Source organism: Crinia signifera, chromosome 19 (genome assembly GCF_055691185.1).
Source record: "Crinia signifera chromosome 19, ASM5569118v1, whole genome shotgun sequence".
Taxonomy (NCBI): Eukaryota; Metazoa; Chordata; class Amphibia; order Anura; family Myobatrachidae; genus Crinia; species Crinia signifera.
The window spans coordinates 130,480,982-130,499,687 of record NC_139226.1 but is presented as its reverse complement, the minus strand read 5'-3'; the positions used below and the strand labels follow the sequence as shown (position 1 = coordinate 130,499,687).

At 46.6% G+C, this 18,706-nt stretch overlaps 1 protein-coding gene across 1 annotated transcript; it reads right to left on the bottom strand.

Moving 5' to 3' along the window:
- Window positions 1–4,954: 4,954 nt before the first annotated feature.
- TMEM52 (transmembrane protein 52) lies at window positions 4,955–12,524 on the bottom strand. Its single transcript, XM_083163347.1, has 5 exons — window positions 12,306–12,524; window positions 10,911–10,954; window positions 10,749–10,793; window positions 6,963–7,132; window positions 4,955–5,644 (listed from the first exon to the last, which is right to left on the bottom strand). Exons 1-5 carry the CDS (start codon window positions 12,366–12,368, stop codon window positions 5,337–5,339), a joined length of 630 nt encoding a protein of 209 aa, XP_083019473.1. The 5' UTR covers window positions 12,369–12,524; the 3' UTR covers window positions 4,955–5,336.
- Between the last annotated feature and the right edge of the window lie 6,182 nt (window positions 12,525–18,706).

The following is an 18,706-nucleotide window of genomic DNA, read 5'->3' as shown; positions in this document are numbered from 1 at the left end:
CCTAGCTTTAGCCATAACCCTCCCCACGGTTAGGTTTGTTCGGGTGAGTACCTAGCTTTAGCCATAACCCTCCCCGCGGTTAGGTTTGTTCGTATGAGTACCTAGCTTTAGCCATAACCCTCCCCGCGTACCTAGCTTTAGCCATAACCCTCCCCGCGGTTATGTTTGTTCGGGTGAGTACCTAGCTTTAGCCATAACCCTCCCCACGGTTAGGTTTGTACAGGGGAGTACCGAGCTTTAGCCATAACCCTCCCCACAGTTAGGTTTGCTCGGGTGAGTACCTAGCTTTGGCCATAACCCTCCCCACGGTTATGTTTGTTCCGGTGAATACCGAGTTTTGCTTTAGCCATAACCCTCCCCGCGGTTAGGTTTGTTCGGGTGAGTACCTAGCTTTAGCCATAACCCTCCCCGCGGTTAGGTTTGTTCGTTTGAGTACCTAGCTTTAGCCATAACCCTCCCCGCGGTTAGGTTTGCTCGGGTGAGTACCTAGCTTTAGCCATAACCATCCTCACGGTTAGGTTTGTTCGGGTGAGTACCTAGCTTTAGCCATAACCCTCCCCACGGTTAGGTTTGCTTGGGTGAGTACCAAGCTTTAGCCATAACCCTCCCCATGGTTAGGTTTGCTCGGGTGAGTACCTAGCTTTAGCCATAACCCTCCCCGCGGTTAGGTTTGCTCGGGTGAGTACCAAGCTTTAGCCATAACCCTCCCCATGGTTAGGTTTGCTCGGGTGAGTACCTAGCTTTAGCCATAACCCTCCCCGCGGTTAGGTTTGCTCGGGTGAGTACCTAGCTTTAGCCATAACCCTCCCCGCGGTTAGGTTTGCTCGGGCGAGTACCAAGCTTTAGCCATAACCCTCCCCACGGTTAGGTTTGCTCGGGTGAGTACCTAGCTTTAGCCATAACCATCCTCACGGTTAGGTTTGTTCAGGTGAGTACCTAGCTTTAGCCATAACCCTCCCCCCAGTTAGGAACCCTCCCCGCGGTTAGGTTTGCTCGGGTGAGTACCAAGCTTTAGCCATAACCCTCCCCACGGTTAGGTTTGCTCGGGTGAATACCTAGCTTTAGCCATAACCCTCCCCGTAGTTAGGTTTGCTCGGGTGAGTACCAAGCTTTAGCCATAACCCTCCCCACGATTAGGTTTGCTCGGATGAGTACCTAGCTTTAGCCATAACCCTCCCCATGGTTAGGTTTGTTCGGGTGAGTACCTAGCTTTAGCCATAACCCTCCCCGTGGATAGGTTTGTTCGGGTGAGTACCTAGCTTTAGCCATAACCCTCCCCGCGGTTATGTTTGTTCGGGTGAGTACCTAGCTTTAGCCATAACCCTCCCCACGGTTAGGTTTGTACAGGTGAGTACCGAGCTTTAGCCATAACCCTCCCCACGGTTAGGTTTACTCGGGTGAGTACCTAGCTTTAGCCATAACCATCCTCACGGTTAGGTTTGTTCAGGTGAGTACCTAGCTTTAGCCATAACCCTCCCCCCAGTTAGGAACCCTCCCCGTGGTTAGGTTTGCTCGGGTGAGTACCAAGCTTTAGCCATTACCCTCCCCATGGTTAGGTTTGCTCGGATGAGTACCAAGCTTTAGCCATAACCCTCCCCACGGTTAGGTTTGCTCGGATGAGTACCTAGCTTTAGCCATAACCCTCCCCGCGGTTAGGTTTGCTCGGGTGAGTACCTAGCTTTAGCCATAACCCTCCCCATGGTTATGTTTGTTCCGGTGAGTACCTAACTTTAGCCATAACCCTCCCCGCGGTTAAATTTGTTCTGGGGAGTACCTAGCTTTAGTCAGAACCCTCCCCACGGTTAGGTTTGTTCGGGTGAGTACCTAGCTTTAGCCATAACCCTCCCCATGGTTAGGTTTGTTCAGTTTCTAGTGGTAACATATGGGATTATCTTGAAACAGGCAATCTAAATTTTTGTCAAGTCTCCGGAATACCAATTTCTAAGCAATATTCCAATAATTGGTTAATGTGTGGCAAGCTAATTCTGCCAAACTGGATATAGAGGTTTACCCAAAAAGACACGCAACTTGGCTACACTTGGTTCCAGTGTATAGATAGGTGACTAGTTGGGCAGTCCTTAGATTGGCATGGTCAAAAGGTCAACTGAGCTTACCGACAGATGGAACCAGTCTACCTGTTTTCTATGTGGTCTACGACTGAGCATAGCGCAGGAGCCACCTTACTTGAAGCATGGACCTCCTACGTTTGTCCTTTTCAGTCTGGCCACGATAAGCGCAAATTGTGGCCAAAAACAATGTGTCCATATTGACCCAGTCAACCGTATGGATAGACTATCTAGCTCAGACATGTCCAAACAATAGCCCTCCAGCTGTAGTGAAACTACACATCCCAGCATGACTTGCCATAGTTTTAGCAATTCCGAATAGCAAAACTACAGCAAGGCATGATGGGACTTGTAGTTTCACAACAGCTGGAGGGTCATCGTTTGGACATACCTGCTCTAGCGTATGTGAAGATCTATTATTCCACACTGATGGCATGAACGCTACTGAATCATATTCACCACACACACACACACACACACACACACACACACACAATCATCATCTTTGTTTCAAAGCAGTCATCCCTAGCAGTGTGCACTTTTACCAGCCCTACCCTTGATGCAAGAGACCAAACAGAATTCTGCACATGCTCAGTAAGTCATTAGCCTCGGTTTTCTCTAATTGCCGTGAACAGATTGTACTTCTAGGCGTAGGCCTATTGCACCCACAAGTTCAGATTCCAAAAACTCTGACTGGCCTTTGTATATGGAGCAGAATATAGATTCATCCAGAAATCTGAGGCTAATGCCGAGTGGCACATTCAGAGTGCTCCCGATAGAATGGGCTGCATAGGTAATACTTCAACGCCCCTCACATTTGTTATATAAAGTCAAATAAATAATATTGTGTAAAATGATGCTGTGTTCACACTGCTTTTACTGGAGTGCCGAACCCCATTCTCACTGCTATGGAAAATTTTTAGGTGAAGAAGTTCTACCCGGTAATTTGCCTTTTAACACTTTTTTTTATTTTTATAGTATTAATGGGGTCAACCCGTGTCTGCATACCCGGGTCTCTAACCCAGGTAAAAAGCAGGGCTGGAGACCTGGGAATGTTGACAAGGGTTGAACCGTTCACACTGAAAAAAAAACCTGTGTTAAAAGACAAAATTACTAGCTCAACATACTAGACCCGGGAATTTGTCTAGCAGTAGGAATGGGGTATAACATTAGGTACTTGTGTAGTTTCACGGCAGAAGCTTAAGCTACATTTGAAGCTACGCTATTAGCATAGCCCAACGGCTGCCTAAGCTAAGTTATCAGCGTAGACTGCCGCCGTGAACCGTACTGTTGCCGGGAACTGCATATCTGTCCCCGGCCAGCCTACTCAGCGCCTCACACCGCCGGCACCAGCATGATCCCCTCTTTGGCGGAGAGGGGATCATGCTGGCGCCGCTGGAGAGGCGCTCAATCCGTTTGACACACAGGAGCGTCTCAGACACTCCAGCAATGAGACGCTCCTGCGTATGAGTATCTATTACAGCAGGGTACAGCGACCCTGCCTACAGGGTTAGGGGTTCTGTAGCGCCATTTCAAACCCCCACTATCCACGGCAGCCCGAAGCGTGGCCAGCCCGCGAGGGGACGCGTTGTGTCCTATCAACCTTTTCCTACCCCCACTATCCACGGTGGCATGGAGTTGATTTTATATAGTGTGGCAGAGATACAGTTCCCGTCAACAGTACTGTAGTTACTTGTGTAGTTTGACGGCGGCAGCCTACGCTGAGAACGCAGCCAGGGATGCTTAAGCGGCCACGGGAACACTACGCTACTTCTGACAGGAACGCTACGCTTGACGGCCTAACTGCCGCCGTGAAACTACACAAGTAACTAAGATTATATTTCCTATAGAAAAAGGTAAACATTACAGGTCATTACGATGAATAAAAAAAAAAAAAAAAAAAAAACACGTTTGCTTGGCAATTTTTATACCTATTTTGACAAATTCACTTAGCACTCAAAGGGATAAACTCTTCCGTTACAGAACAATACACCCTTTTGAGCATTTAGGAATTTTATTTGGTTTTTGACATCATAAACAGTTTAGTTTAAAAGAAAATAAAATAACATTTTTGAACATAGTTACCTACAGTTTTGCGAGTTATCCTTTAAATCTAAATGACTATACACATAGAAAATATAATTTAATTTACAGCGACAGTTCTCGATAACAGAATGATTTGGATGTATTTATTTACATAAGTAAATGCCGTTACGTAGCAACGCGTTTCCTTGCTCCAGCAATTTGCTAGAAAATAAATCCTTCCGCGAGAAGGATGACAAAGATTGATAGGAACCTCAATCTACGGTATAGTGGAATGTACAGGATTTGGCACATACCGGTAGAACGGTTGTAAGGTCATGCTACAGAGATAGTGCAATGTTCCTTATGAACAGGATTTACTTGTACAGAGAATCCTATATGCCAGGACTGACAAGACTAGTGTAAAGGATCTTGTTAACATCCAACAGACTATAAAATAAAAAAGTGTAAGGGACACAAATGCAAGTTATATAGCTACAGAATATTGTAAAAAAACCCGACCAGTTACAAAATGCAGAGATAACGTTACGTAGGGGAGAGGCCTGAAACCAGTTGTACAAGAATAATTGCTTCTATTAAATACGCTTCACAATGGCCATGGTGACTGGTTTGGAACAGGTGGGGGGGGGGGGGGGGGGGTGGAGGGTGGCAAGTTACAAGCTGGTGGTAAAAAAAAAAAATCAGTCTTAATAAAAAAAAAAAAAAAAAAAAAAAAAAAATTGGGGGCTTTTGTACTATATTCATGATAAAAAAAATAAGGATTTCCGCACAAGAAAATGGAGTACTTTAAGCAGATAAGGCATTGCTTTAAAACCAACTTACTGGGGAAACCTTCGCAAGCAAGATGCTGTGAATTACTGTATTCTTGAAGAGCAGACAAAAAAAAAAAAAAAAAGGCTTAAAAAAGGTATTCACACTAGCCCAGTTTCAAAATGCCAAACCAGCATTGTTTATGCAATAAACAGTCATTATCGGAGCTTCCACTTGCAGACAGGAGACAGCAGGTCTGTTCTGAACAACCATGGTGTATTAATATTCTGTTCACTTGACACTGGCTTGAAAAGAGACCAGAAAGTCACGTCATTGAGAGACTTCAAGCCTTATATGTAGGTCATAGAACCACACATAAAGGTGGGATCTCATTCCCCTGGCAACTGTAGCAGAACTTGATCCTTCAAAATTCCATGGCAGCCTGGGAAGTGCAAGCAACTGGTCTAAAGTTAGTCATTACTGGACAGGGCTCTGGGGGACATCAGTTTCTTCATACTGAGGTGGCGACTCAGCGTCATTCGATGAGGCTTGCTGACCAAGCTGCTGATCGACCTCCTCTTCAGAGCCCTCATGTTCCGTGATATCCTCTAGCTTTGGGCCAGACACCGAGGCACCTACTTCAGTGTTGGGCTTGGACATCTTTATGGCTTCTTCATATGCTGGAGGGAGCTCGAGAGCATAAAGGCTGTAAGCTGGTGGAGACATTGTGCTTCGGTCTACATCACCGAAGGCAAACATATGAGGATACTGCACAGAGCTGTATGCTGCAAACAGAACAAACAAAAAAGTTAGGAGTTTAATGCAATACATCAAACTTGTAGGTGGCTTTCAATAGGAAAACCATACGTCACATTACATTCATTTAAACAGTTTAAAAAAAATAATAATATATAAATAAATATATATATATATATATATATATATATATATATATATATATATATATATATATATATATATATATATATATATATATATATATATATATATATATATATATATATATATATATATATATATATATATATATATTTTTTTTTTTGCCAGTAGTAAATCTGCATACACACTGAGCTATTTGGTATCTGAGGGATTTTGGCTTAATATCGCTCTGTGCACCGTTTTAACCAGCGACCAGCAATTTTTAGCCATGAATCGAAGGAACTTGCTCCTGCGACCATTAAGGGCTGGTGGGGGAGCGTACTCCTAGAGATTTATCACCCCGTACACACTAAAAAAAAACATGGGCGATATGGCCGCTCAGCGACCATTTACCCAGCGATTCTGGCTAACATCGCCCCATGTGTACAGGGCTTAACTCTCGAGTGCTTTGCGATCCAGTCTGAATTAGTCCTTATATTTTTAGCTCTACCTTGCTTTGGCACAGAATGTCATTGAACGTTATTGCGGAACTAAGGAAGCGGCTGAAGATTGAAACTACTTAAAAAAAAAAAAAAAATCCAGTAATTTCTAGAACAAATGCACGGACAGCCTGAATGCAACACTGACTCATGGTCCAGGTAAGAAAACATACTGTGTACCAGTCACCAGCAAACAATGAATGCACCCACTGTTCTGTGGCCTGAACCCTGTTAAATCGGGTTGGGATCATTTGATCTACAGCAAGTTGGGAGACAAGCATTTGGTCGACAGATCATTAGGTTGACATAGTCTAGGTCAACAGTCAAAACGTCGACATGGGGTTTTTGCTTTGGGCACGGTGCTTCGCTACGCTCGGCACACTATTTCTCCCACCACGCCCTAGTGGATGGTAGGGCATGAAATACCACCTGTCGGCACATATTGTGTCGTCATAGACACCGAAGCGTAGCACTACGTCCCCTCGCCATGCTTCGGGCACACTTATTTCTCCTACCACACCCTAGTGGATGGTAGGGCATGTCGTCCATCATGCTGTAGACCACATGACCGCATCCCTTTAAATCAGAAGGGACATGAGCGAGGCATAAGGCACAAGCACCTCATGCCTCAGTGAAGCTAACTGAATGTATGCTGTTGGAGACGAGTGCATTTTTCACAGCAGCCTAGTTTTAACATTTCAACTGTCCGGTTAGAAGTACTCACAGGTAACGGTGCTGTGAATGGTGCTGTCGTTGTCTATAGCGATCACAGTCACTTCATAGGGTTGGTTTGGCAGAGTCTGAGCAGGAGGCTTCTTCTTGTTGCAACAAAACTTTATGCAGCTGGCTGTGGTGCCGCACAGCAAAAGCAGAAAGATGGTGATCAAGATCAGCCTGCAGAGAAAGAGATGAGGTCTATGATAAAACGCATCTTTGGTCTGTGTATATTGTAACAGGCAAACTGTAGTTACAACAGAAAATATATAAAGCCAGTGAAGCCAGCCTTACAATTCATTCCTGGCACGGAATACCATCGGGCTGAGCCAAGAAATTCAGATTAGAGTGCCACATAAGAAGATACAAGATGGTAGAAACAAACATAAATAAATAGCAATAACCACCGAGACCCTTTAATAAACTAGAGAAAAGTACAAGACTGGTTTAGTTCCAGCAGTGACCTAGGTCAGCTTTTCCCCAACCCCAGTTCTATAACACGGTTTTAGGTATTAACAGTACACAAAAGCAGCATACATATAATTTGCAGATATCGCATTCTGCAGCCTGTATTGCAGCAATTTTTTTTAATGAAAATATGATTGCTTATGGCAGGGGTAACGCCCAAGGACAGCACTAGGAATATTATCAAGTTCCAGACAAAGCATTTTAGAGATTCTTCCGCAAGCGCGGTGTCAGTCTCTGTAAATTGAGCCAGACGCAGGAGCGGGATCAGAAAATCTCCCTCCTGCAAGTCTCCATAGGACCTAGAGTGCTGACAGCTGCAGAGACTGCGTGCACCCTCTTTCGCCGCCTCCCAACCACAAGGAGCTGTGGTTGGGAGGAATGAGCTCTCCTATTCCTGTAAACCAGTCCCGGGATGGATGACTGTTTACACTGCACGCCAACATGGGTCCTACCCTGCTCGCATCCCATCTTGGACTGCGGGGTTACTGGTAACCCGGCATTTCAAGTCTGTGTAAAAGGGGTACTATTAAAGTGACAAATCTATGGGGAGAAAAAAAAAGAAGTTCTTTGGTGGACAGACATGAGGACTTAAGACAAAATATTACATCAGGTGTAAGAAGGTCTAAGAAGTCTTATCTTTAGCAAGACTCTCAAGTCCCAATATAGCAAGCACCTTAAGCAATTTAAGTCGTTAAATGATCATATTTTGCCGAATGAAGCGGAAGATTTCCAGTTCCATCAGTCAAAACGGCAGACCACTTCCCCCTCCATTTAATCTTTTGTAATCCCCTTTTCAGTCATCTGAGCAGATTTCCTATTGCACATTTCTGGAGAACCCAGAACAAAAGGATTTGGCACAGCCTATTGTTCAACTTCTATACATCATATCCTCAGCAATGTCAGTTCGGGAACTTCAACTCTACAGTTTAACCCCTCCAGCTTCCTAAACTGGACCCCAAAACACCCACATGTCATTTCCCATTCAGGCCTATTAAAAAATAAAAATGACATAAACAGGATGCAGCTATACATACCCTTTACTACACCCCCACTGTAAAGTGGGAGGGGTCTGGAGAAGAAGTGGGAATACCGCACACTTTCCCCATCAAAACTATAACAGAACTGGTCAGCAATTTATGTATAATGGTAAATCCATATCTCAGTAGTCTACACAATAATAACATACTTAGAATAAGAACCAACAAGTGAAGGATTAAAAACTTCCCCCTAATTCTTTGTTAGAGACCTTTAGCACTGGGCTAATAAAAGTTTGTCATTCAGTACAGTCACAGAACAAACAATAAGTCCGGGAATCACCTCCGCTCATTTTTACAGTTCCTGTAACACTTGCACACAATGACTTCATGCTATAAGCACTGACTGTGCACCAGTGATTTTCAACCTTTTTACCTTGCGGCACACTAAATAAGATTTTAAAATTGCCAAGGCACACCATGAGATCCCCACAGGGCAAAACACATTGGCCCCCACAGGAAAAAAACAATCACACCGGTCCCCACAGGTAACAAAAATAAAATACATTGGACCTTTAAATGAAATGAAGAGACCAGTAAATAACACTTGAACTGCTGGTGGCTGTAAACTGGTTTGGGCATCTCTAGATCTGGGGGCACACTTGAGAACAGCTCAAGGGACACTAGTGTGCCACGGCACAGTGGTTGAAAAACACTGCTGTACACGCTATATAAATGACTGTTAACAGTATAGATTGTAAGCTTGCGAGCAGGGCCCTCCTACCTTTTGACTGTCTGTAAATACCCAGTTTGTTGTATCAGTTTATTTTGTAAAGCGCAACGGAATATGCTGCGCTATCTAAGAAACGGTTAATAAAAAAATAAAATAGTAGCTTTCATTTTTTAAATAGTATTTTCGTGTCAAAAAGCACTAGTATGAACATCTTTATCAGCTCTACTGAGGGCATGATATGCAACTGGCACTACTGAGGGCATGATATGCAACTGGCACTAAATATGTGCAAGAAAAGGATTGCTTAGCATTCATGGAATTGTATCCTTATGTACCCCTCCTATTACCCATATAAGCTTGCGAGCAGGGCCCTCCTGCCTCTATGTCTGTATTTCTACCCAGTTTGTTTAAGAACTGCTGTTTCCAGTTGTTAAGCGCAACGGAATACGCTGCGCTATATAAGACACTAAATAAATAAGGTCAGTGTCGGAGATACTACACAAACTTTGTTACATGATTTGAAACCTTGTTTCATGCACAAATAAAATAGGATGTGTGCATTTCATGCGTTTGATGTTTGCACAACATAGATGCAAGATAACTCATTGGCGACCATATTGCCAGCGATTGGAGTGTGCACCAGCGATCGCCGGGTGCGCACTCCTGTTTTCAGCCCCTGAATGGTCGCTGGTGGGAGGAGCATGCTCCTCCCACCAGCGACTTCCCCTGCCTCTTCTCCCGGCATCTCTGGTCGCGGATGAAAACGGGACACTGAGCAATATGAGTGAGACATATTGCCCTGTGTGTACGCACCTAAAGAGTGAACACGTCTCAAACGGTATGCTACGTGGTTAACCACGTAGGATTTCAGAAGAGCCGTTTCACCAGTGTTAAAGCCAGCCATACATCTACAGACCGATTGTCACATTGGGCTGGTTGGAACAAAATCCTGGTAATGGATGAGAGCAATTGACAGTTGAACATTTGCTTTGAAATGCTGGAAAATGCCATTCAGATATTACCAGGTTTTTGTTCCAACCGGCAAGATCTGACAATCGATCTGTAGATGTGTGGCCAGCTTAAACTTATTTATAAAAGACAGCACAAGATCTGTATCAAAACTTACAGCACAAATAGGTAAATGTATTTCAACCATACTGTAAAGTACAAGGATGATCAACAACCGTTGCAGCCAACGCAGACATAAATCAGAGTCTGTCTGAAGTGCAAAAGTAAAGCACCAAGTATGGGATTTGTAGACATGCTGGCATGGGCTCCACCACGTGATTAAGTGCAAGAGTCATTTTCACATGATAGCTTGCCACAGATCTCAGGACACACTGCCGGGTCTATTTCTGTAGGAGCTTTTAATACCACTGGGGTAAAAAAAAACACACACAAACACGGCCTCAGTTTCATAGCTGTGCATTGAAGAAGCAGCTTTCTACAACAACCAGATGGCAGGAGTGTGCAAATACCACTAAGCAAAGATTTTTACTTTTATCAAAAATGAACCCAGCCTTGGAACGTTTCTTCCAGCAGCGGGGAAGACTGCGGAGGTTAGACAGCACTACAGCCAACTACACTGTATCTTATGAATGCAGCAAATTAAAATACTCACCAGACATACCACAGGTTGACCCAGTTAGTGCTTTGGGGACAAGTTCTAAAAGAAAAAAAAAAGAAAGTTTAAGCATTAAAAAAATAAATAAAAAAAGCCTATACATTGAATTTAAAGAATAGTTTAAACAATACAGGAATTGTGACCATGAAAAATACATACCCTGGCATGTCACAGTTAGAACCGTCAGCCAGACAGGATGAGATCTATTGTAAAGAGGAATACATACATATATATTAAGGAGAGCTACTGGCAAACTGCTCATGTTCTCTAATCCTAGAAAAAGACATATACTTAGTACAGACGATACATTGTACTAACAGTGAAGCCCAACAGTATCCCCTGCGCCGTGTAAGGAACTGTAAATTACATAATGTAGTACTGTAAAGGGCAACATTAAATGTCATATAAATAAAACAAACGGGCACTTCCTCATCTCTGCGGCCACCGCTTACGCTACAGAACCTACGTACCCTCGCTTCGCTCGCCGCGCTTCGGGCTTAGTGGCTCCGCTTGCCACAACTTTACTAAAAAGGTAATACATGGTGGCGTGGACACAGGAGGGTGGCATGGGCACAGGAGGGTGGTGTGGAAGTACCTTTAGAACCGCCGAAAATCCTTACGTAGCGGTTCAGTAGCGACGAACGTAACTGGCGTAGCGGTGGCCGCAAAGATGTGGACGTACCAACAAGTGTATACGAAGTCCACCAATAAGATTGCGCTTCTAAACGCGCAATAAACTAATACATCTATTGTATATATTAGATTCTAGAATATATATATATATATATATATATATATATATATATATATATATATATATATATATATATATATATATATATATATATATATATATATATATATATATATATATATATATAGAGTCCAGAGTATCGGCACTCACCCCTTGTAGAATTTTTCTCAGCCCCGGGTGCCTTCTTCGGTAGGCAGGTACTATAGCAATGATAATATAGCGGCACTCTCGGGAAATAATAACACAAACCGAGAGTGCCGCTATATTATCATTGCTATATATATATATATATATATATATATATATATATATATATATATATATATATATATATATATATATATATATATATATATATATATATATATATATATTACTTCGGGAGTTAAAAATCTAAGTGATTTAAATCGATAGTGCCATGGAAATAAACCCTGAGGCCACTGCATCAGCCTGAGCACCGTGGGCACCGACATGTGGAGTGACCCATTGGATTACTGTACAGATAATGCCGACATAGGAGTCGGAGGACAGTGCGGGCAGCAGCAGGACGCAGAGGCCATGGCGGGAGCTGGCCTGGTAACTGGGAACGTTCCTGCAGCAACATGGCCGGGGCTGATCACACACACACACACACACACACTGGGGAAGACACGCAGGAGAGGGGGACGCGGCTGCTGCAGAACCTCCTGGGCGCAGGGGGAGGCGGCGGCCGTGGACGTGGCGAGCTTCACGTGGCGTGAGACGGAAACCCACGTCCTGAAGAGGAGAACAAAGGAGCCCAAAAAAAAGGGATCTCTTACCAGGAGCTGCGAGCAGAACAGGAGCGCGAGAGCCCCACGCGTGTTTAATCCACAAGCCCTCATGGTTCTTCCTGATCCTTCTCAGAGACGCAGAGCTTTCCCCGATCCCGGCACCCACTAGTCCCAGATCCACACACAAACAAAGGCGATATCCACAGACACAAGTACTGCAGCAGCCAGGCTGACATCACGGGGTTTATAGCTCCCTCCACGCCCATGTACTGAGCCCAGCCCCCGGCTGTCACTGGTCCTGCCTTCCCCTGCTACAGTGCAGTATGCTGCTGCATGCCTTATATAATATTATACTGCTCCTGTCACCGGTCCTGCCTTCCCCTGCTACAGTGCAGTAATATGCTGCTGCATGCCTTATATAATATTATACTGCTCCTGTCACCGGTCCTGCCTTCCCCTGCTACAGTGCAGTATGCTGCTGCATGCCTTATATAATATTATACTGCTCCTGTCACCGGTCCTGCCTTCCCCTGCTACAGTGCAGTATGCTGCTGCATGCCTTATATAATATTATACTGCTCCTGTCACCGGCCCTGCCTTCCCCTGCTACAGTACAGTATGCTGCTGCATGCCTTATATAATATTATACTGCTCCTGTCACCGGCCCTGCCTTCCCCTGCTACAGTACGGTATGCTGCTGCATGCCTTATATAATATTATACTGCCCCTGTCACCGGTCCTGCCTTCCCCTGCTACAGTGCGGTATGCTGCTGCGTGCCTTATATAATATTATACCGCCCCTGTCACCGGTCCTGCCTTCCCCTGCTACAGTGCGGTATGCTGCTGCATGCCTTATATAATATTACACTGCCCCTGTCACCGGTCCTGCCTTCCCCTGCTACAGTGCGGTATGCTGCTGCATGCCTTATATAATATTATACTGCCCCTGTCACCGGTCCTGCCTTCCCCTGCTACAGTGCAGTAATATGCTGCTGCATGCCTTATATAATATTATACTGCTCCTGTCACCGGTCCTGCCTTCCCCTGCTACAGTGCAGTAATATGCTGCTGCATGCCTTATATAATATTATACTGCTCCTGTCACCGGTCCTGCCTTCCCCTGCTACAGTGCAGTAATATGCTGCTGCATGCCTTATATAATATTATACTGCTCCTGTCACCGGTCCTGCCTTCCCCTGCTACAGTGCGGTATGCTGCTGCATGCCTTATATAATATTATACTGCTCCTGTCACCGGTCCTGCCTTCCCCTGCTACAGTGCGGTATGCTGCTGCATGCCTTATATAATATTATACTGCTCCTGTCACCGGTCCTGCCTTCCCCTGCTACAGTGCGGTATGCTGCTGCGTGCCTTATATAATATTATACTGCCCCTGTCACCGGTCCTGCCTTCCCCTGCTACAGTGCGGTATGCTGCTGCGTGCCTTATATAATATTATGCTGCCCCTGTCACCGGTCCTGCCTTCCCCTGCTACAGTGCGGTATGCTGCTGCGTGCCTTATATAATATTATGCTGCTCCTGTCACCGGTCCTGCCTTCCCCTGCTACAGTGCGGTATGCTGCTGCGGGCCTTATATAATATTACGCTGCCCCTGTCACCGGTCCTGCCTTCCCCTGCTACAGTGCGGTATGCTGCTGCGTGCCTTATATAATACTACGCTGCCCCTGTCACCGGTCCTGCCTTCCCCTGCTACAGTGCGGTATGCTGCTGCGTGCCTTATATAATACTACGCTGCCCCTGTCACCGGTCCTGCCTTCCCCTGCTACAGTGCGGTATGCTGCTGCGTGCCTTATATAATATTATACTGCCCCTGTCACCGGTCCTGCCTTCCCCTGCTACAGTGCGGTATGCTGCTGCGTGCCTTATATAATATTATACTGCCCCCTGTCACCGGTCCTGCCTTCCCCTGCTACAGTGCGGTATGCTGCTGCGTGCCTTATATAATATTATACTGCCCCTGTCACCGGTCCTGCCTTCCCCTGCTACAGTGCGGTATGCTGCTGCGTGCCTTATATAATATTATGCTGCCCCTGTCACCGGTCCTGCCTTCCCCTGCTACAGTGCGGTATGCTGCTGCGTGCCTTATATAATATTATGCTGCCCCTGTCACCGGTCCTGCCTTCCCCTGCTACAGTGCGGTATGCTGCTGCGTGCCTTATATAATATTATGCTGCCCCTGTCACCGGTCCTGCCTTCCCCTGCTACAGTGCTGTATGCTGCTGCATGCCTTATATAATATTATACTGCTCCTGTCACCGGTCCTGCCTTCCCCTGTTACAGTGCGGTATGCTGCTGCATGCCTTATATAATATTATACTGCTCCTGTCACCGGTCCTGCCTTCCCCTGCTACAGTGCGGTATGCTGCTGCATGCCTTATATAATAATATACTGCTCCTGTCACCGGTCCTGCCTTCCCCTGCTACAGTGCGGTATGCTGCTGCATGCCTTATATAATATTATAATGCCCCTGTCACCGGTCCTGCCTTCCCCTGCTACAGTGCGGTATGCTGCTGCGTGCCTTATATAATATTATAATGCCCCTGTCACCGGTCCTGCCTTCCCCTGCTACAGTGCGGTATGCTGCTGCGTGCCTTATATAATATTATACTGCTCCTGTCACCGGTCCTGCCTTCCCCTGCTACAGTGCGGTATGCTGCTGCATGCCTTATATAATATTATACTGCCCCTGTCACCGGTCCTGCCTTCCCCTGCTACAGTGCGGTATGCTGCTGCGTGCCTTATATAATATTATACTGCCCCTGTCACCGGTCCTGCCTTCCCCTGCTACAGTGCGGTATGCTGCTGCGTGCCTTATATAATATTATACTGCTCCTGTCACCGGTCCTGCCTTCCCCTGCTACAGTGCGGTATGCTGCTGCGTGCCTTATATAATATTACACTGCCCCTGTCACCGGTCCTGCCTTCCCCTGCTACAGTGCGGTATGCTGCTGCGTGCCTTATATAATACTACACTGCCCCTGTCACCGGTCCTGCCTTCCCCTGCTACAGTGCGGTATGCTGCTGCGTGCCTTATATAATACTACACTGCCCCTGTCACCGGTCCTGCCTTCCCCTGCTACAGTGCGGTATGCTGCTGCATGCCTTATGTAATATTATACTGCTCCTGTCACCGGTCCTGCCTTCCCCTGCTACAGTGCGGTATGCTGCTGCATGCCTTATGTAATATTATACTGCCCCTGTCACCGGTCCTGCCTTCCCCTGCTACAGTGCGGTATGCTGCTGCATGCCTTATGTAATATTATACTGCCCCTGTCACCGGTCCTGCCTTCCCCTGCTACAGTGCGGTATGCTGCTGCATGCCTTATGTAATATTATACTGCCCCTGTCACCGGTCCTGCCTTCCCCTGCTACAGTGCGGTATGCTGCTGCATGCCTTATGTAATATTATACTGCCCCTGTCACCGGTCCTGCCTTCCCCTGCTACAGTGCGGTATGCTGCTGCATGCCTTATGTAATATTATGCTGCCCCTGTCACCGGTCCTGCCTTCACCTGCTACAGTGCGGTATGCTGCTGCATGCCTTATGTAATATTATGCTGCCCCTGTCACCGGTCCTGCCTTCCCCTGCTACAGTGCGGTATGCTGCTGCATGCCTTATGTAATATTATGCTGCCCCTGTCACCGGTCCTGCCTTCCCCTGCTACAGTGCGGTATGCTGCTGCATGCCTTATATAATATTATACTGCCCCTGTCACCGGTCCTGCCTTCCCCTGCTACAGTGCGGTATGCTGCTGCATGCCTTATATAATGTTATACTGCCCCTGTCACCGGTCCTGCCTTCCCCTGCTACAGTGCGGTATGCTGCTGCATGCCTTATATAATGTTATACTGCCCCTGTCACCGGTCCTGCCTTCCCCTGCTACAGTGCGGTATGCTGCTGCATGCCTTATATAATATTATACTGCTCCTGTCACCGGTCCTGCCTTCCCCTGCTACAGTGCGGTATGCTGCTGCATGCCTTATATAATATACTGCCCCTGTCACCGGTCCTGCCTTCCCCTTCTACAGTGCGGTATGCTGCTGCATGCCTTATGTAATATTATACTGCCCCTGTCACCGGTCCTGCCTTCCCCTGCTACAGTGCGGTATGCTGCTGCATGCCTTATATAATATTATACTGCCCCTGTCACCGGTCCTGCCTTCCCCTGCTACAGTGCGGTATGCTGCTGCATGCCTTATATAATATTATACTGCCCCCTGTCACCGGTCCTGCCTTCCCCTGCTACAGTGCGGTATGCTGCTGCATGCCTTATATAATATTATGCTGCCCCTGTCACCGGTCCTGCCTTCCCCTGCTACAGTGCGGTATGCTGCTGCATGCCTTATATAATATTATACTGCCCCCTGTCACCGGTCCTGCCTTCCCCTGCTACAGTGCGGTATGCTGCTGCATGCCTTATATAATATTATGCTGCTCCTGTCACCGGTCCTGCCTTCCCCTGCTACAGTGCGGTATGCTGCTGCATGCCTTATGTAATATTATACTGCGGTACTTATGTAATATCTGGGCTCCCGTTTTTTCTTATGACACCGCGTGCGCTCGCCACGCTTCGGGCACGGTGGCTCGCTGCGCTCGCCACACTATATAAAATATACTCCATGCGTAATTGGATAGTAGGGGTATGAAAAAATGGGGTGCGTTTAACATGGGAGCCCAGATAATACATAAGTACCTATACTGCCCCTGTCACCGGGTCTGCCTTCCCCTGCTACAGTGCGGTATGCTGCTGCATGCCTTATATAATATTATACTGCCCCTGTCACCGGTCCTGCCTCCCCCTGCTACAGTGCGGTATGCTGCTGCATGCCTTATGTAATATTATACTGCCCCTGTCACCGGTCCTGCCTTCCCCTGCTACAGTGCGGTATGCTGCTGCATGCCTTATGTAATATTATACTGCTCCTGTCACCGGTCCTGCCTTCCCCTGCTACAGTGCAGTATGCTGCTGCATGCCTTATGTAATATTATACTGCCCCTGTCACCGGTCCTGCCTTCCCCTGCTACAGTGCGGTATGCTGCTGCATGCCTTATATAATATTATACTGCCCCTGTCACCGGTCCTGCCTTCCCCTGCTACAGTGCAGTATGCTGCTGCATGCCTTATATAATATTATACTGCTCCTGTAACCGGTCCTGCCTTCCCCTGCTACAGTGCGGTATGCTGCTGCATGCCTTATGTAATATTATGCTGCAACTGTCACCGGTCCTGCCTTCCCCTGCTACAGCGCAGTATGCTGCTGCATGCCTTATATAATATTATACTGCTCCTGTCACCAGTCCTGCCTTCCCCTGCTACAGTGCAGAAAGCTGCTGCGTACCTTATATAATATTATACTATGCCTGTCACCGGTCCTGCCTTCCCCTGCTACAGTGCGGTATGCTGCTGCATTCCTTATATAATATTATACTGCTCCTGTCACCGGTCCTGCCTTCCCCTGCTACAGTGCAGTATGCTGCTGCATTCCTTATATAATATTATACTGCTCCTGTCACCGGTCCTGCCTTCCCCTGCTACAGAGCAGTATGCTGCTGCATGCCTTATGTAATATTATACTGCTCCTGTCACCGGTCCTGCCTTCCCCTGCTACAGTGCAGTATGCTGCTGCATTCCTTATATAATATTATACTGCTCCTGTCACTGGTCCTGCCTTCCCCTGCTACAGTGCAGTAATATGCTGCTGCATGCCTTATATAATATTATACTGCTCCTGTCACTGGTCCTGCCTTCCCCTGCTACAGTATGCTGCATTCATTATATAAAATTATACTGCCCCTGTCACCGGTCCATGCCTTCCCCTGCTACAGTGCAGTATGCTGCTGCATTCCTTATATAATATTATACTGCTCCTGTCACCGGTCCTGCCTTCCCCTGCTACAGTGCAGTATGCTGCTGCATTCCTTATATAATATTCTGCTGCTCCTGTCACCGGTCCTGCCTTCCCCTGCTACAGTGCAGTATGCTGCTGCATGCCTTATATAATATTATACTGCTCCTGTCACCGGTCCTGCGTTCCCCTGCTACAGTGCAGTATGCTGCTGCATGCCTTATATAATATTATGCTGCTCCTGTCACCGGTCCTGCCTTCCCCTGCTACAGTGCAGTATGCTGCTGTATGCCTTATATCATATTATACTGCTCCTGTCACCGGTCCTGCCTTCCCCTGCTACAGTGCAGTATGCTGCTGCATGCCTGATATAATATTATGCTGCTCCTGTCACCGGTCCTGCCTTCCCCTGCTACAGTGCAGAAAGCTGCTGCGTGCCTTATATAATATTATACTGCTCCTGTCACCGGTCCTGCCTTCCCCTGCTACAGTGCAGTATGCTGCTGCATGCCTTATATAATACTATACTGCCCCTGTCACCGGTCCTGCCTTCCCCTGCTACAGTGCAGTATGCTGCTGCA

What these genes read in the sequence shown, in the direction of transcription:
- TMEM52 (XM_083163347.1), bottom strand. Translation starts at nt 12,368, where the DNA reads ATGAGGGCTTGTGGATTAAACACGCGTGGGGCTCTCGCGCTCCTGTTC. An exon ending in TCTAACTGTGACATGCCAGG is followed by an intron (nt 10,794 to 10,910) that starts GTATGTATTTTT and finishes TTTTTCTTTTAG; the next exon opens with AACTTGTCCCCAAAGCACTA. An exon ending in GTCAACCTGTGGTATGTCTG is followed by an intron (nt 7,133 to 10,748) that starts GTGAGTATTTTA and finishes CTTTCTCTGCAG; the next exon opens with GCTGATCTTGATCACCATCT.